The following is a 19671-nucleotide window of genomic DNA, read 5'->3' on the forward strand; positions in this document are numbered from 1 at the left end:
TTGGAGGAAGTAAAATCATCGAGATTGAAGCTCGCAGTCAACCGGGAGTACCTTGAAAGTAGACAACATTTAGAATTGTGTAATTTTAGAAATGTCTAACGCAACACCAGTGATCAAGCCTTCAAACAAAGAAAACACCCGTGTCTTCCTTGATGTAGACATTGGTGGTGAAAGAGGTTAGGATAGTTTCAATAAATGCGTTTAGTCAAAAAACTGGACTCGATAGGCTAATGGCTAGCTAGCAGAACCGGGTAATATTAGTTTCTTGAAAAAGCACATTCATTCAAGCAAGCTAGCTTTATCTTGTTCTTAAATTGTTAACGTTACGCTACAGCAAAACTGCAGCGACCAATGTAGCCATGTTAAATAAAAAATGTGCCATTTGCATGCTGTTTTAAACATTTAGATGCTTGTTTTGTTAGCTAATTTTACTGTCTGAATGTACGTTAGTTAGCCTAGCAACTATGTTACCGTTCATTCGCAATTATAACTTACCAGTACATTGCATTTGAAGCACGTGCTGTCATGTCTTGCATGAATAGTCAACACACACCAGTATCTACCCGAGTATCCAGTTCAGGACTAACTTAAACGGCTTATTTTTATTAGTTAGTTAAGTTTTATTAGTTAGTTTTATTAGTTAGTTAAGTTGAGTTAGTTACTACAACTACTTAGAAATTTGCATTGATCAAGACCAGCTGTCCACACAGTCGTGACCTTTTTTGTTTGATGTCACCAGTTGGCCGAATCGTGTTCGAACTGTTTGCTGATGTTGTCCCCAAAACTGCTGAAAACTTTCGAGCACTCTGTACTGGTGAAAAGGGAACTGGCAAAACCACAGGGAAACCACTCCATTTCAAAGGATGTCCTTTTCACAGGAGTAAGTAAATATGGCTTTCCACTGTTTGTGTGGAACTCAGCCCCCTAACACCCACAGTTTCAAAGTCATAAGTGGTTTATACCTATGTAACTGATGCTTTATCTGCAGTAGCCATGTAGCTACATTTCCCCTCTCATTTTGTTCTAAATTACTACCGTGAAACCTATTTTACCGATGCATAGCTATTATAGATCACATCTATAATTCAGTAGTAAAAACATTTTATAGCAACAAACTTCAGAAAGTTAATGACCTCTTACTTGTATTTTACACTGTCAATCAATTTCAGTCATCAAGCAATTCATGATCCAGGGAGGTGATTTCTCCAACCAGAATGGCACTGGAGGAGAGAGCATCTATGGGGAGAAATTTGAAGATGAGAACTTCTATTACAAGGTAAGGATTTTCATAACGGCATGAAATAACATATAGCTGGGGCTAGTATAAATACCTGGCCCTAATCATAACATATACTTTTAGTTTTCTTCGTCATCTCTAAATTAACATGTGGGTGTTGGGTCTCCTCTCCAGCATGACAAAGAGGGCTTGCTGAGTATGGCCAATTCTGGACCAGCCACCAATGGCTCCCAGTTTTTCATCACCACTATGCCTACTGCTCATCTAGATGGCAAACATGTGGTCTTTGGACAAGTCTTGAAGGGGATGGGGCTGGTGAAAACACTGGAGGCCATAGAGACCAACGAGGACACGCCTGTCAAGGTAAATCAGTGAACGCAACTGCCACATTAAGTAGGAGCTTGGTGTAATGTGTGTGATGACATTATCATCAGAGGTTGTTTTGGGGCATATTAAAACTGCAGCAAGCTGTATGTTTTGTAGCCAGCAGGTAGATTACCTAGTATTTTTCTGTAAGGTGCGTGACACTTGTGAAATGCTCATCATGTATTAACAGTTTTGCTCTGATGTTTCTTTCCACATAGCCATGTGTAATTGCGGAGTGTGGTGAGCATAAAGATGGCGACGACTGGGGAGTAGCACCGAATGACGGCTCAGGGGACACCCATCCAGACTACCCAGAGGACTCCAACGTTGACCTAAAAGATGTTAGTAGGCCTACCTTTTTTTCTCTGAATGCTTCTCTTAAAATTTTCCGAGAATATTAGTAGTTCTTACTACTAAGTATTAATAAGCAAAGAATATTGTCTTAACCCTTATTCAACCTGAATCAGCATAGGTGTATTGATTTAGTCTGTCAAATTAAAAGTGTATCATGAACTATGAATTGCTATGATTGTGAAAATGGCATAAAAGTCTCACACTTGTCTTTTTGGTTAGGTTGACAAAGTCCTGTCTGCTGCTGAAGATATTAAGAATATTGGGAACAACTTTTTCAAGAACCAAGACTGGCAGTCTGCAATCAAGAAGTACTCCAAAGCTCTCAGGTGAAACATGGTCCCGAGCTCACTCTTCTCTTGCTGTGATTTGTGTGTGTACTAGGCCTACTTGTGAACTAGGCCTGTCTGCTTGTTCATGACATGCTTTTGAATGTGCGATGACCATAGAAGTTGGCCAAATGGCACAGATCTGGGACCAGGCTAGCAAAGTGTGGACTAAATGGTGAAATGTGTCTCTTGCCAGGTATCTGGCGCTTGGCGGAGACGAGCAGGAGATTGAGAAGGCCCAATCGAAGCTGGAGCCCACAGCGTTGAGCTGCATTCTCAACACAGCTGCCTGTAAACTGAAGATGCAGCTCTGGCAGGAAGCCATGGACAGTTGTGACGAGGTAAGTATTTTAGGCCAGCCAAAATCCTAGAAGCAAGCCCTATCACGCTACCATCACTAGGCTACAGTATGATTGTTTATTAATGGCAAAGATTCAAAGGCCATTCGTGGTCAGTACTGTAAGTCTCTATGGAACAGATTGAGTGCAACTTAGGATACGTATATTTGTAGGTCAATTTGTAGATAAACATTTAAGAAACACTGAAGTGTAAAACTTAGTGCAGTTACTATTTAGTCTGATTTTGTGTGTTTGTTTTCAGGCACTGGAGTTGAACCAGAAAAACACTAAGGCTCTGTTCAGGAGGGCCCAGGCCTGGCAAGGACTGAAGGAGTACAGTAAAGCCATGGTAAAGAAAAACTTATCATACCAGACATATTTCTGACTTCAAAATGTGTAGCCTTGGTGCCAGCCTAACTAAAATGTGTTCTTTCTGGACTGGAACCCATGCCACAAAACTATTTATTTGCACTAAAGGATGCCGTCAAGAGTTGGGCCGACTCGTTTCTTAAATCAGTGAAGTTGACTTGTCACGGTGTCTGTTGACTCACTGAAATGTTTTCAACTTGTTCCATTAGAGTGATCTGAAGAAAGCTCAAGAAATTGCACCAGAGGATAAAGGTTTTTACTGCTTTTTTATTGTGACAATCAATGTCCTCACGTGTTGCTTTCAATATCCCAAAGGCTAACTATAGAATACATGGTCAATAGTGAGAGCAGTATATTTATCAAATTAAACTTGTTTAGAAACCCCCGTTGATTTTTCGTTTCATCATGATCGGTTGTTTTCCTTGCCTGACCAAGTGAATTTACTTTTTGCATCCTTTAACAGCAATCGGAAACGAGATGAAGAGAGTCCAGATAAAAGTGAAGGAGGAAAAGGAGAAAGAGAAGCAAATCTATTCCAAAATGTTTGCATGAAGGTATTGGACAATAATTTGATATAAGCCTATCCTTAAAGTCCACTTGCCAATAGTTATTTCGTTTAGGCAGCTAGCTCCAATACAGGTCCATATTGAAAACCAGGACCGTATAATCATATTGGCTGTTTAATGAGTGGCACACAAGGGTAGCTGAAAATGAAGTATAGATACGTAACAAAATGTAAGCATTTTTTGTTGTTGAGGAAGCATAAACCTGTCAGCATTTTGTCAAGAGTATTTCACTGTATTAATTTCATATTCTGTCATGTTTACTCTGAATAACTAGTGTAATATCCCTTTATTTATATTTCTGAATGTTTAATATAAGCCATAAAGATGAAATGTGGTTAGTTAGTTGACTCTATTTCTAGAAATGTCCGTACTCCACCTGTATACAATGCAATTAAATACTACCTGTACGTTCAATGAGAGAAGTATAGAGTAAGACACCGAGGCACAGTAAATATTTTATTCACCCTCATACATTCTACCCACTAATGACATTATGTACAGTATCTCATAGATCACATGCTGTTGTTGCTAATGGCACCTGCAACTAGCTAATGAAATAACCCTAAATTTTGGCACTGATTCAAAGAGATTTTGATCCTTCTTCTGCTTACGGCATACAAATATATAAAATACTTTTTAGCTGCATTCAGAAAACCGTACATGAACCAAAGTCACTGTTTAATGCCCGTACTTTACAATGTTGACATTCAGTTCCATATCTATGCACACAGTATAGTAGATTCTAAAAGCTGTCTTGGCAGCAAGCCCTGAATGTGTTTTTGCAGACACCACACTTGAGGTTTCTGACCTCTGCTACAATTGGTGCCTCGTGATATGTCTGAATGAAAAAGGAAATCACATTCCGTTGTAGGCTGGTCCTCCGCTGCCTTCGGGCACCACCCAGTTGATGTTCTGGCTGGGGTCCTTGATGTCGCACGTCTTGCAGTGGACGCAGTTCTGAGCGTTGATCTGCAACCTCATACCTTCTCCAGTTTCGAGTGGAACGTACTCATATACACCTAGTGAAAGGGGAATGAAGGGAGTTAAGACAAATCTATTGACAACCCTAACTAATACTGTAAGTCTACTCTTGTGAAACATAGGTTAATGACTGATGTGAGAAATGATAGCTATGCAGCCAGAATTACCGCTGGTGTGTGCAGTGCAGTCCTCCCAGACAGTCACAATTCATTATCCATTAGATAATGAAATTACATTTCAATGGTGGTACTACTTACAATGAACAAAATATAAATGCAACATGTAAAGCGTGTTGGTCCCATGTTTCATGACCTGAAATAAAAAAAATCCCAGAAATGTTCAATTTTGTTCAGTGTAAATGCATGGTACTGCACAGAACAAAAATGCAACGATTTTACAGAGTTAGTTTATTTCAATTTACAGATTTCCTGAAATTAAGGTTAAATGAATTTAACTAGGCAAGTCAATTAAGAACAAATTCTTAATTACAATGACGGCCTAACACGGTCGACGCTGGGCCAATTGTGCGCCGCCCTATGGGACTCCCAAACATGGCCGATTGTGATACAGCCTGGAATCAAACCAGGGTATATAGTGACGTCTCTAGCACGGAGATGTTGCGCCACTCGGGAGACCCTAAACTATGGCTTTCACATGACTGGGGGGGGGGGGACTAGAATACGCTGTCATACTTGTTGATCCAGAGCATCCCAAACATGATCAATGGGTGACATGTCTGTTGAGTATGCAGGCCATGGAAGAACTGGAACATTTTCAGCTTACAGAAATTTTGTACAGATTCTTGCGACATATGGGGCCGTGCATTATGTTGAAACATGAGGTGATGGTGGCAGATGAATAGCACAACAATGGGCCTCAGGTTCTCGTCACGATAGCTCTTATGCCTGCCCATACCATAACCCCACCACCACTGGGCACTCGGTCCACAACATTGATATAGGCAAACTTCTTGCCAACACGTCTGCCATCTGCCCCATACAGTTGAAACTGGGGTTCATCCATGAAGAGCACACTTCTCCAGCGTACCAGTGGCCATCGAAGGTGAGCATTTTCCCAATAAAGTCGGCTACGACGCCAAATTGCTGTCAGGTCATGATCCTGGTGAGGATAACGAGCAAGTAAATTAACTTTCCTGAGACGGTTTCTGACAGTTTGTGCAGAAATTCTTTGGTTGTGCAAACCAAAAGTTTCATCCGCTGTCCGGGTAGCTGGTCTCAGACCATCCTGCAGGTGGAGAAACCGGATGTGGAGGTCCTGGGCTGGCGTGGTTACACGTGGTCTGCGGTTGTGAGGCCGGTTGAACGTACTGCCAAATTCTCTAAAACAACATGGGAGGCAGTTTATGGTGGGAGAAATGAACATAACATTTTCTGGAAACATCTCTGGTAGACTTTCTTGAAGTCAGCATGCCAATTTCACGCTCCCTCAAAACTTGAGACATCACGGGCATTGTGTTGTGTGACCAAACTGCACATTTTAGAGTAGCCTTTTATTGTTCCCAGCACAAGATGCACCTGTGTAATGATCTTGCGGTTTAATCACCTTCTTGATATGCCACACCTGTCAGGTGGATGGATTATTTTGGCAAAGGACAAATGTTCACTAACAGGGATGTAAACAAATTTGTGAACAAAATTTGAGAGAAATAAGCTTTTTGTGCGTGACAATTTTTGGGGAACTTTTATTTCAGATCATGAAACATGGGACCAACACTTTACATGTTGCGTTTATATTTTTGTTCAGTGTATTTAATGGGTGGTACTAAAAAGATGGATGGGAAACCATGAAAGAGATGCAGAAATATAAATCCCAGGTTCTAGGTCAATAATTTAGGCCAGACATCTGGAGAAGACTGATTTCTAACAGTGTTGTCTGCATATCAAATCAATCATACTGTATTTATTACAGCTCTGCCTCTGTAGCAGTATTGGGTTTGATATTAATTTCACAGAGAATAAACCTGGCTGTGCCGAACAATATCAATGTCGAGTCATATTGGTTGTGCAGGCAATGACAGCACTTGGAAGCAGCAATGGTGTGCACTCTGCTTGGGTTTACTTTATTGATAGAGGGTCAGGTCTTTCAGTGGACAGTCATAACAGAGAGGAAGAGGCGATGCGAGAGGTTTTAAATCTGTCCAGGAAAATAAGCCCACCAAGTAGGGTTGCACATTTTGGGGAATATTCAAAAAGGTGGAAACTTTCCGTGGGAATTGACAGGAATATGCAAATTAATATTAATACCATTTAAATGTAGATGTTTTTTGCATTGGATATATTTACCATATCGGGACAGAAACATAAACCTTTTACCTTATAAGTAGACAATTGCAAATGATTAAATCCTTCCAATAGAAAAAAACTAACAATTTAGTTACAAATTGAACTTTAATTAAATGAGTTGACTCTTCATATGGGATGATATCACTGAGCAACAAAACAAAGTGAATATTGAATGAACCCCATTGATCCATCGCATCTCCCAAAAACATTTTCAACGTAGATCTGTAAAATGATAGTCTAGAAACTAAAGCTTTGGTTGTCTTCCTCTCAGGCTTCCATGTCTTCTTCCTGGAACTCCTCAATGTCCACCTCTTGAACATCAGACTCTGAGGCCTCATCTTCACTGTCACTTTCCAACCTTGTTGAGGATGGCTCGTTGTCAGGCTCAAAAAGCCTCAAATTTGCCCGGATGGCCACCAACCCTTGTATTGGTCAGAAACAAGGACCAGTTGCGCTCTGAGGCGACTGATGTTGGTGGGATTTGGAGGATGATGGAGGCAACAGGGGAAAGAGCCTCAGATCCACAAAGTCCCTTCCACCAGGTGGCTGATGAGATATGTTGGCACGACTGCCATATTGCATCTCCATCCCAAAGCCCTTGCTTGGAAGTGTACTTGGTCATTGTCTCCATCAATCCGTGCAATGGCTACTGCGATAGGTTTCAGGAGTTTCAGGCTTCTTACCACTCTCTCCCAAAATACATCATCCAGGAGGATCCTCTTGATGGGGCTGTCTATATCGGCAGACTGTGATATGGCCATTTCTTGAAGATACTCCTTCCCCTCCAGGAAACTGTCAAACAAACCTCAACCGGTGTTGCTGGGCAGCTTCAATGTGGTCCTCTTATTCTTCTCACTTTGCTTGGTGAGGTAGATTGCTGCTATAACTTGATGACCCTTCACATACCTAACCATTTCCTTGGCTCTCTTGTAGAGTGTATCCATTGTTTTCAGTGCCATGATGTCCTTGAAGCAGATTCAATGCATGAGCAGCACAGCCAATGGGTGTGATGTGAGGGTAGGACTCCTCCACTTTAGACCAAGCATCCTTCATGTTCGCAGCATAGTCTGTCACCAGTGCAAATACCTTCTGTGGTCCATGGTCATTGATGACTGCCTTCAGCTCATCTGCAATGTAGAGACCGGTGTGTCTGTTGTTCCTTGTGTCTGTGCTCTTGTAGAATACTGGTTGAGGGGTGGCGGTGTAGTTAATTATTCCTTGCCCACGAACATTCGACCACCCATTAGAGAAGATTGCAATACAGTCTATGATTTGCTTGACCATCACTTGAACTCTATTGAATTCTGCATCCAGCAAATTAGTAGATAAATCATGTCTGCTTGGAGGGGTGCATGCTGGGCGAAGAACATTAAAAATCTCATCCAATACACATTTCCTGTGAGCATCAGTGAACCAGTTGCATACGCAGCTCGAGCAAGACATTCATCAGCATTTCTCTGACTACATTCCCCCATTGAGTCAAAAAAACATCTGATTCCAGGAGGACCATGAGCTGTTGATATCAATAAGGTGTCTGATTCATCATTTTCACCTCGAATAGAAGTAGAAGGACTTTTGTCAGAGGTTGTGAGCGCTGAGGGAACTTTATGCACTTGGCCAGATGATTCTGCATCTTTGTTGCATTCTTCACATATGATTTGGCACAGTATTTGCAAATGTACTAAGCTTTTCCTTTTACATTAGCTGCAGTGAATGTGCATTTTCCTGTAAAGATTAGGGGGGAAAATGACAAGAAGAAAAAATAAATACAATTCCATGTACAGATAAATAGTTAAGCAGTTAGATTAAACAACTCCTTTGTAAGATAAATGTTTTAAAATGAAACATGGAAATGGGTGTGGAAACAGGTGAATTAACACTCAGTTAGCAGGCTCAAGCAAGCTAAAAACCCACATGGTAGCAAAAACAAACTAGCAGAAATTGTTAACAAGTTAGAAATTATTTAACCACTTTGCTGTAGGCTACTATTTACTAGCTAACAAAAAAATCATGTATGTCATATGAAATACACTGCTCAAAACGTAAAGGGAACACTTAAACAACACAATGTAACTCCAAGTCAATCACACTTGTGAAATCAAACTGTTCACTTAGGAAGCAACACTGATTGACAATAAAATTTCACATGCTGTTGTGCAAATGGAATAGACAACAGGTGGAAATTATAGGCAATTAGCAAGACACCCACAATAAAGGAGTGGTTCTGCAGGTGGTGACCACAGACCACTTCTCAGTTCCTATGCTTCCTGGCTGATGTTTTGGTCACTTTTGAATGCTGGCGGTGCTTTCACTCTAGTGGTAGCATGAGACGGAGTCTACAACCCACACAAGTGGCTCAGGTAGTGCAGCTCATCCAGGATGGCACATCAATGCGAGCTGTGGCAAGAAGGTTTGCTGTGTCTGTCAGCATAGTGTCCAGAGCATGGAGGCGCTACCAGAAGACAGGCCAGTACATCAGGAGACGTGGAGGAGGCCGTAGGAGGGCAACAACCCAGCAGCAGGACCGCTACCTCCACCTTTGTGCAAGGAGGAGCAGGAGGAGCACTGCCAGAGCCCTGCAAAATGACCTCCAGCAGGCCACAAATGTGCATGTGTCTGCTCAAACAGTCAGAAACAGACTCCATGAGGGTGGTATGAGGGCCCGACGTCCACAGGTGGGGTTGTGCTTACAGCCCAACACCGTGCAGGACGTTTGGCATTTGCCAGAGAACACCAAGATTGGTAAATTCGCCACTGGCGCCCTGTGCCCTTCACAGATGAAAGCAGGTTCACACTGAGCACATGTGACAGACGTGACAGAGTCTGGAGACGCCGTGGAGAACGTTCTGCTGCCTGCAACATCCTCCAGCATGACCGGTTTGGCGGTGGGTCAGTCATGGTGTGGGGTGGCATTTCTTTGTGGGGCCGCACAGCCCTCCATGTGCTCGCCAGAGGTAGCCTGACTGCCATTAGGTACCGAGATGAGATCCTCAGACCCCTTGTGAGACCATATGCTGGTGCGGTTGGCCCTGGGTTCCTCCTAATGTGTCAGAGTGTGTCAGCAGTTCCTGGGACATAATGTCTTGCTCCATCCACCAACGCCACGTTGCACCACAGACTGTCCAGGAGTTGGCGGATGCTTTAGTCCAGGTCTGGGAGGAGATCCCTCAGGAGACCATCCGCCACCTCATCAGGAGCATGCCCAGGCGTTGTAGGGAGGTCATACAGGCACGTGGAGGCCACACACACTACCGAGCGTCAGTTTGACTTGTTTTAAGGACATTACATCAAAGTTGGATCAGCCTGTAGTGTGGTTTTCCACTTTAATTTTGAGTGTGACTCCAAATCCAGACCTCCATGGGTTGATAAATTTGATTTCCATATATCATTTGTGTGATTTTGTTGTCAGCACATTCAACTATGTAAAGAAAAAACTATTTCATTCATTCAGATCTAGGATGTGCTATTTTAGTGTTCCCTTTATTTTTTTGAGCAGTGTATATTCAACCCACCCAGTATTGTAATCAAAACTTACCAGAAAGGATGTAGTCCTTGGCTCAGACAGTGTAGTAGTGTGGGCTCAATAGCATCTCAGTAGTATGCAAGATATTGAGAATCAGCTGTACATGTGATGGAAGAGTGCGCTGCAAGTGCGCTGATGGAAGAATGCACTGTGCATGCAAAGGTTGCCATTCCATTGAATTGGGGATAGTTTAACCAAAATATGCCACTATACTAAGAATTGCCTCATGTGTATCCCACAAAAAAAAGCTACCTGTTTTGATGAATTTAAGCAAAATTCCCCCAAACTCCCAGGCTTAACTTGCCATGGAAAATTTCTGAAATTTTTCGTCCCTTTGCAACCCTACCACCAAGTGAGGCATTTTTGTATGGAGGTCAACGAGAGTGGCGAATTTGGTTAACAAATAATGTATTGCTAATGTGCTACGTGAGGTTTATTTGATCTAATATAATTTGGTAATGGTTAGGTTGTAATGAATGCACTGATAAGTGGTGCTGGTGAGTCTCTGATCCACCTCTACGCAGACGACACTATTCTGTATACTTCTGGCCCTTCTCTTGAAACTGTGTTAACAACCCTCCAGGCGAGCTTCAATGCCATACAACTCTCCTTCCGTGGCCTCCAATTGCTCTTAAATACAAGTAAAACTAAATGCATGCTCTTCAACCGATCGCTGCCTGCACCTGCCCGCCTGTCCAGCATCACTACTCTGGACGGCTCTGACTTAGAATATGTGGACAACTACAAATACCTAGGTGTCTGGTTAGACTGTAAACTCTCCTTCCAGACTCACATCAAGCATCTCCAATCCAAAGTTAAATCTAGAATCGGCTTCCTATTCCGCAACAAAGCATCCTTCACTCATGCTGCCAAACATACCCTTGTAAAACTGACCATCCTACCAATCCTCGACTTCGGTGATGTCATTTACAAAATAGCCTCCAAAACCCTACTCAATAAATTGGATGCAGTCTATCACAGTGCCATCCGTTTTGTCACCAAAGCCCCATATACTACCCACCACTGCGACCTGTACGCTCTCGTTGGCTGGCCCTCGCTTCACACTCGTCGCCAAACCCACTGGCTCCAGGTCATCTACAAGACCCTGCTAGGTAAAGTCCCCCCTTATCTCAGCTCGCTGGTCACCATAGCACCATAGGACTGAAAACCTACAGGACAGTAGATCTCCAGGAAGAGGGTTGGGCAGCCCTGCTTAATGGCACAGATCCAAAGATAAGTCCTTCATCACTATGGCCCATTGTTCACACCCGTTCTAACGCTCTCATTGGCTAGAATGGTCCAACCTGATCTTGCCTCCTCCCGCCTGCCTTCCATGTTTGAGGACATGTATTACCATTGTTAAAGTGGTCACGTCTATCTTGTCAATATAATAATCAATCTTTGGTAATATCCAATTATACCCCTGGCCTAGCCCATACCTCCTACTTGGAGTTCCATGTTTCAGGTCGTCCTCATTGCAGTCATGCTGCACAGATTATCCTACACTACAAAAGTATGTAGACACCTGCTCGTCAAACATCTCATTCCAAAATCATGGGCATTAATATGGAGCGATTAGACCTGGCTTCTCCAAACTGTTGCTACAAAGTTGGAAGAACAGAACCGTCTAGAATGTAATTATATGCTGTAGCGTTACAATTTCTCTTCCCTTCACACAACTAAGGCGCCTAGCCCGAACCATAAAAAACAGCCCCAGGCCATTATTCCTCCTCCACCAAACTTTACAGTTGGCACTATGTATTAGGGCAGGTAGCGTTCTCCTGGCGTCCACCAAACTCAGATTTGTCCGTCAGACTGCCAGATGGTGAAGCGTGATTCATCACTCCAGAGAACGCGTTTCCACTGCCCCAGAGTTCAATGGCAGCGAGCTTTACACCCCTCCAGCCGACGCTTGGCATTGCGCATGGTGATCTTAGGCTTGCGTGCGGCTGCTCGGCCATGGAAATCAATTTTATGAAGCTCCCAACGAACTCGGTAGGGAGTGTTGCAACCGCAGACAGACGATTTTTACGCGCTTCAGCACTTGGTGGTCCTGTTCAGTGAGTTTGTGTGGCCTACCACTTCACGGCTGAGCCGTTGTTGCTCCTGGACGTTTCCACTTCACAATAACATCACTTACAGTTGACCGGGGCAGCTCTAGCAGGGCAGAAATTTGACAAACAAACTTGTTGGAAAGGTGGCATCCTACAACTGTCCCACATTGAAAGTCACTGAGCTCTTCAGTAAGGCCATTCTACGCCAATGTTTGTCTATGTAGATTGCATGGCTGTGTGCTTGATTCTATACACCTGTCATATACATCTGTCAGCAACGGGTGTGACTGAAATAGCCAAATCCACTCATTTGTATCTCAAAACGCCTGGAGGCACTACAGTAATATTGCACAGCAATCTTCAGGGATGCGAAGCACGACTGCAGTAGAAGACAACCTGGCAGAGGTGGAAAAAGTACCCAATTCTCATACTTGAGTAAAAGTATAGATACCTTAATAGAAAGTTACTGAAGTAAAAGTCACCCAGTAAAATACTACTCGAGTAAAAGTCTGAAAGTATTTGGTTTTAAATATACTTAAATATGAAAAGTACATTTAATTGCGAAAATATACTTACGTATCAAAAGTAAAAGTATAAATAATTTCAAATTCCTTATATTAAGCAAACCAGACGGCACGATTTTCTTGTTTTTAAAATGCATGGATAACCAGGGTCACACTCCAACACTATTTACAAAAGATGTATGTGTGTTTATTGAGTCTGCCAGAACATAAGGCAGTAGGGATAACCACGTGTTCTCTTGATAAGTGCATGAATTTTACAATTTTCCTGTTCTGCTAAGCATTCAAATTGTAGAGTTCTTTTGGGTGTCAGGGAAAATGTATGGAGTAAAAAGTACAATATTTTCTTCAGGAATGTAGTGAAGTAAAAGTTGCCAAAAATATAAATAGTAAAGTACAGACACCCCAAAAAACTTAAGTAGTACTTTGAAGTCTTTTTACACTACTGCAACCTGGAACACAACCCTTAACATATTGCTCAATTCTATCCAACCCTTTAAGATCTAAGTGATGTTCCTATGGTGTATGGGCGAAGGATGGATGTGTAATTGTGCATCAGTGGTACCTGCTGGACAGAAGCGCTGCTCAGGCCCATCATAGATGGCCAGGTTGTTGGTCACGGGGATGCTGTCATCCTTCAGGGTGAGGTGGGGGGGCTGGTCCCCCTCGTGGTTGGTGCCACTCAGAGCCACCGAGGAGAGCAGGTCGAAGCTCAGCTTGCCGTCGGGCTTGGGGTACTCGATGGCCGTGCACTCCTTAGCCGGTTTCAGCTGGGCCGAGTCCAGGCCTAGGGTAAAAGAGTTGGAAGTTATCAAACCTTACAGGGCAGACCAGATAAAATAACCTTGGTTTGTTCCCTGAGGCAATACACTCAGCCTGAGCATGATTTTGCTGTTGCCTTGTCCGAAGACAACTTGGCTTAAACAGAAAGACTAGCATCCAGGAGAGGGCTACTTGTTGTTCTTACTTTTTCTCACATTTAAAGAGTTGCTATATAACCATCTGATGAACGTATCATACAAAACAACCTCAATATGTTGTACCTGCATGTTTCAGTGTCCATGGCTCCTTCCCTCTGAGTATCCAATAGAAGACACCGGTGTAGACCATGCCCCCGTACAGCCCAAAGTAGTTGTGGAACGAGGGCCTGATGTTCCTTACTGAGTACAGCTCTTTCCAGATCCAAGACTTCTTTAAATTGTCCTCATATTCAGGTACATGAAGTCCTGGAGGACATCAGATAATAATAACTCATTGTAAAGCAGAAGATGTTAGAATATCACCCACAAATTAAACTGCTCATTTACTTTGTGTAAAAACTCCATTCATGTACATACAAAAATGAAACTGGAAAGAAGCAATTAACATCAATGTTCTCCTATTGGCTTTAGTGATAAGAGTCTCTTCAACAAATTACACTCTTTAATAGTGTATTGAGTGCATATTTTATTGTGTTGAAATGTGCCTCAGGTTTCACCTCAAGTAACCAGAGGTGTGTGTGTGCATTTAATCTGGAAGGAAAGAGTTTTGGTCAGGCTTAATCCTTAAGAGTCCCCGTGCGTCAGTCTAATTACCACAATAAAAAAATCCCCATCAAAATCTGGCTGTTTAAGCTAGATATGTTTTTTTTTTGGTATGGGCTGCATCTTAATCCACCGCATCTGCTTATGTGGGCCTTCCGCCGCTGAGGTGGAAGGTGGCTGAGCTACAGTGGTGTTTGTCAGACCAGGAGATATCCCGAAAATCGGTCTTCTCACAAAAACGTTTGTGGAGTCCAACTGGTTTGGCCTAGAAAATAATATGATCACCATGGAAATGAGACTCTCACAATGGTCTTCTCCATTTTGCTCTAAGACCCCCCCCCCCCCCCCCCCCCCAGCAGTTAGGTTACCTGCAGTTTCAGATGCTAGGTCCTTGGCTGTGACTTTGGGGAAGATGGCCTCTGCGGCCAGCATGCCACTCTTCATGGCCGTGTGGGTGCCTTTAATCTTTGGTACGTTCATGAAGCCCGGACTGCATCCGATAAGCATACCCCCAGGGAATGTCACTTTAGGTAGGCACTGGATGGAAGAACAGACAGGTAAAGATTATAATCTTGAATGTAACCTCAGAACCAGTGGAAAATCTGACCCCAGATTGATGCATTTCCCATTTTTGCTGCCAAGACACACAGTAGCCAGGTTTCCATTGACCCAGGTTTATTAAACACAAGCAATGTCGCTAAAATGTTTTTAAAAAATCAAAAAACATTTATCTGTTTGACAGGGATGGATTTTTCTTTTGTGAAACTTTCTTTATAATGGAAACTGATGACTGATTAATAATTTCAAGGTACGTGGGGCACATGATGTCATCACGTAACCATAAAGCTCCACTCCACATTGAATTGTAGATGCTACTGCTTGCTAAAATCACATTTTTCAACTATAAAGTGTTTATTTGCAGGATAAGGATTGTCCTGACTTTCGAGAATGCCTGTATTGCTTCACCTTGCATTTCTGGTTGGCTGGCAAGTTTTGCCATCCAATTATTTCAGATCTGAAGGAGTGCAAGTTGGCACATGAGAATTATTAGAATATGGATGATATTAGTTAATTCTTGCATTCTATCCATGCTGGCTTTAGGGTCTATACCTGAGACATATAGGTAAGAGGGCATATAGGCTGTCCCCGATTTATTAATGCACAACATCTAAATGAATAATGGAAACACATTTTTTTTTTTGCGACTTCATTACATCATTAAGTCCAGCTGCTTTTATTGACACAAGACAGTCCAATGGAAACGCACCGTAGCAGGCAATTGTCACATCTACTTTCTATGCAAACTCTAAAAAAAAACTGGACAAGTTAATGGAAACAGCTATCGTCACTGAAGCATGCACAGAGCAACACACTCACACACCTTTGAGAAGTTCATAAATAATATACACATGACACACACACCTGATAGCCTCCCTCATTGAGCGCCCTGGCTCCGTAAGCGATTCTGTTCCCTCCCTCCAGGGTCTTGGCAATGAAGGGGTGGTGCTTCCATCGCTGGAACTCTCTGAAAGGGCTGAGGTACGGGTTGGTGTAGTCAAGCCCAACCTGGGAGTGGTGTAATACACAACATTCGTTTTTGACCTCAATGTATGATCTACATAAAAGTTTTAGCTATACACATCTCAAGTAGGGCTGTGGTGGTCATGACATTTTGACAGACGGTTATGCCAGTCTCACGGTAATTGACCGTTAATTAACATAAACACATTTAGCATCTCCAGGCCTCAACGCAAACATGCCACTGATGCACGCCTTTGGAACATCCACATAAAAAAAAGGCTAATAAATCCATTTAATATACACCATCACAATAAATCCAATATTTATTTTAGGCAGTTCCAAAGAAACATTATATGAAGAAAATGTATTTTAGAAGAACAGAATTTGAGTGTCTGCTGTATGGTATCTGGTTATGCGCCATGCCATAGGCTTGTTAATTTAGCAGACAAGATACGCTTAGAAGTCTCCTGCAATTATTTTATATTATAGTAAGAATAATATAATTGAACCTAGCTGAATAAAATAGAGTATGCATATAAAGTGGCTATGTTGAGCGTAAGAGTGATAACTTTAAACAGTTCCTATACGCTAGATTTAGAGTTATTTAGCAACTTTATTTGTGAATTATACAAACCTTAGAATGTCTTAGAAATCAAAACATATGGGCTGCATGGTGCGACTATAGGCTATTGATGATTTAAGAAAGTCGCAAAAAAGCTTGCCCCCTGTTCCTTGCCTCAGGTTGCACATGCTGTTCTCTCATCAAGTGATCATATTTTCACCCTCCAGACTATTCTCAATGTAATTTTGTCTTTACTTACATGTAAAATTAGTTTCGATTTAGAATGGCCCATTATCAAATGGACAGGAACAGGTGCAGGGGCCAAAATACATCCTTATGCACCCGAATAGCAAATGGAGGCCGCTTTCCCACGGTTAGTTTTTTAATCATGCCAGGTAACCAAGTGAAATATGTTCAGAAACATCAATAGTAACACGTTTTCACAATGAAACATTTCATTAAACTGTTGACAGCCCCTCTTTCTGCGCGTTTAAAAAAGGAATGAAGGAGAAAGGAATGAAGGAGAGATGGAGATATTCTGTAGCTAAACGTAAATGTGTCAGCCTATTAATTATGAAAATATATTATTACTAGGCTATTCAACACGTAGGCTAACTCTGTAAGCCACCCTGCACAATAAATGAACCAACAGCATCTCCTAGGCCTACAGTATATATTCTCTCCCAGACTCATGCATAGAACGTTTGGAGCGTAACATAAGATAACTACCGTAGTCCATCCAGAACATATACTATTACAGTCCACACTCAAATGTGATTACTAGAATTTGTAAAGAAAATAATAATAATTTTAAAAAGAGTGTCTATTAGGCTACACCAATTATGTGCCAAAGACATCTTAAATCTGTTTATATTTTGTATGTTTTTGCGTAACATGCGATAGGCTACTACGCTACCGTATAACAGCAAAATCATTATTTTAATTCAAGTTTTTTTTAGACAGCGATTACCGCTGTGAGTCTTCCTGGGTAAGTCTAAGAGCTTTGCACACCTGGATTGTACAATATTTGCACATTATTCTTTAAAAAATTCTTCAAGCTCTGTCAAGTTGGTTGTTGATTATTGATAGACAGCCATTTTCAAGAATTGCCATAACATTCTTCTTGATAAGCAACTCTAGTGTATACTGTATTTGGCCTTGTATTTTAGGTTTAGGGCTGTCCCCCCAAAAAATTATAATCTTGGTCAACCAAGAATGTGGGAGATCTGTCGACGTGCCCTTGAGCAGGGCGTTGACCCTGGATGCTTCGTTGTGTCGCTCTGAATGGGAGTCTGTTGGATGACTGGTGTGGTGTAGTTGTTGAGCGGCTTCACTGCAAGTATATTGTATGTTTTTGGATATTCAATAAAAATAATAATTAAACTTTATTTTTATTTTTAAGTTGTCTGTTCTTTCGACCAATCAATTGGCTGACATTTTCCCACGTATTTTTCCACATATTAGATACATCCTGTGTGTTTTAAACAAATCAACTATACGCACTGAGCTTGTCTGATGCCTTAAGCGAACTGTTTGATTAAATAATTAAGACACACAAATGACTAGAGGGATTCCAACCGCAACTGATTTGATTGTGCCGGGCCTGGCTCAGACTTGCTGTGACGTGTAAAAAAAGACAGCTAGTGACAGTGTGACAAACACCCGTTGTCTTGCTCTCCTCCCTGCTGCAGCAACTACCACAGAACATCAACAGTGTATCGCACCTTCCGTGTTGCTGAAGCTGCAACATAGTTACAGCCATTTGACTGAAAGGTTGTTTACCGAAATCACTCAATTGTTTCGAAAAAAAACATTCCCTATTCCCTCAACCCATGCTCTCTTTATGTGACATGTAACATCACATGTACGTGACCAATAGGGCCTGACCTATAGCTAATCATAATCACATTAATAAATAGGTTATAACACATGTAACTGCAATATGGATGCAGAGGATGTGACAAATAAACTCGAAATGGGGGAATGTTTACTGGTTGCTCAGGAGGTAAAGGGGAAGTCAGATGTGTAGAATAAAATTGATTAGTTGTGGAAAATACTGGAGATCAAGAGAAAGGTGCTGTTAGATTACAATATAATTTTTCTGACCGTTTGGAACAATGTAAACACTAATTAAATTATAAGCGTATCAGAGAGTCTGTTGCAAAAAACTGTAAAGCCTTTATCACAGCAAAGACTAAAAACTGTTGTATTCATTCGGGTTAGGCCTATTTATTGTTTATGCTAATTATTCAATGGTCGCTTTGTTATTTTATTTTAAAACAAATGCTTGTTTGCATTTCACATCATAAATGACCCGTTTACTGTGTGATGACATGAACAAACACATTATTGATTGATACAGTGGCCTATATGTATTGAAATATAAGCCAGAGTACGCTACGGTATTAAGACTAAACAGTACGCACTCTTAGGCCTACAGCTAGATGGTGGTTATACAACACCGCTATACTAAGCCTACTAATGATAATACTTATAATGATTATAATAATAACAATAAGTAGCTCAATGAAAAAGGGTTATTATTATAATAAATATAATTTTAGACAATTTGGAACAGTGTAAACACTAAATAAATTATAAGTAATACCAGAGAGGCTGGTCTAACAAAAAAAGTGTAAAGCCTTTATTACAGCATAGCAAAGATTAAAAACAGACGAATTTGTTGCGGGAGGCTTGGTGCTCACGGAATCAGTAGGCTATTAAACAAACACTCAACAGGCAACAGAAGCAGGATCTGTCTAATTTCTAAAGATGTATGTGGATGATTTATTTAACAGTTAGGCTATTGATTATAGATCAAATTAAGTTGGGGTTTCCTCTCCAACTTTCTTAGACAATTAAGGCCAGGGCTGTTTTCTCGTCCCCTAACGCTGCTGCTGCCTCCACTGCATTGTTTTCAACACCAATATGCTGGTTAACTTTGTTATTATGCACATAGCAACATGGTCTAGGAAAAGGCGCCAATTTAACAGTGCACTGATGGGTTTTAGAACCACTATGCAATGTGGGAGAAAGCGCATGTTATAACATGTATAATACCGTGTAATAATATAACCATATACAATTTTAGTAGCACGTCTTAGACTGATGGACTGTGCCACCCCCA

General features: G+C 41.6%; 2 protein-coding genes across 7 annotated transcripts in view; one reads left to right on the forward strand and one right to left on the reverse strand.

Moving 5' to 3' along the window:
• On the forward strand, window positions 1–4880 carry LOC129858253 (peptidyl-prolyl cis-trans isomerase D-like). The gene is made up of 10 exons (XM_055927366.1): window positions 1–176; window positions 740–880; window positions 1170–1276; window positions 1412–1600; window positions 1822–1944; window positions 2177–2283; window positions 2480–2624; window positions 2884–2970; window positions 3200–3242; window positions 3454–4880. The coding sequence occupies exons 1-10, from the start codon at window positions 92–94 to the stop codon at window positions 3540–3542; spliced, it is 1116 nt and encodes a 371-aa protein (XP_055783341.1). The 5' UTR covers window positions 1–91; the 3' UTR covers window positions 3543–4880.
• LOC129858252 (electron transfer flavoprotein-ubiquinone oxidoreductase, mitochondrial-like) overlaps window positions 3238–19671 on the reverse strand; it is a 26875-nt gene continuing 10441 nt past the window's right edge. For all 6 annotated transcript variants that reach the window (XM_055927363.1, XM_055927362.1, XM_055927359.1 and 3 more), the window contains 5 exons: window positions 15884–16027; window positions 14830–14998; window positions 13982–14164; window positions 13504–13725; window positions 3238–4575 (listed from right to left, as the gene is read on the reverse strand). In XM_055927363.1, coding sequence (XP_055783338.1) covers window positions 4412–4575; window positions 13504–13725; window positions 13982–14164; window positions 14830–14998; window positions 15884–16027 — 882 coding nt within the window. In that variant the 3' untranslated portion in view covers window positions 3238–4411. The remainder of the gene's footprint in view (window positions 4576–13503; window positions 13726–13981; window positions 14165–14829; window positions 14999–15883; window positions 16028–19671) is intronic.

Source organism: Salvelinus fontinalis, chromosome 6, assembly GCF_029448725.1.
Source record: "Salvelinus fontinalis isolate EN_2023a chromosome 6, ASM2944872v1, whole genome shotgun sequence".
Taxonomy (NCBI): Eukaryota; Metazoa; Chordata; class Actinopteri; order Salmoniformes; family Salmonidae; genus Salvelinus; species Salvelinus fontinalis.

Excerpts from the sequence above, each read along its gene's own strand:
- LOC129858253 (XM_055927366.1), top strand. The coding sequence starts at position 92 with ATGTCTAACGCAACACCAGTGATCAAGCCTTCAAACAAAGAAAACACC. Across the intron at positions 881-1,169 it reads AGGATGTCCTTTTCACAGGA|TCATCAAGCAATTCATGATC; the intron begins GTAAGTAAATAT and ends AATCAATTTCAG. Across the intron at positions 3,243-3,453 it reads AATTGCACCAGAGGATAAAG|CAATCGGAAACGAGATGAAG; the intron begins GTTTTTACTGCT and ends ATCCTTTAACAG.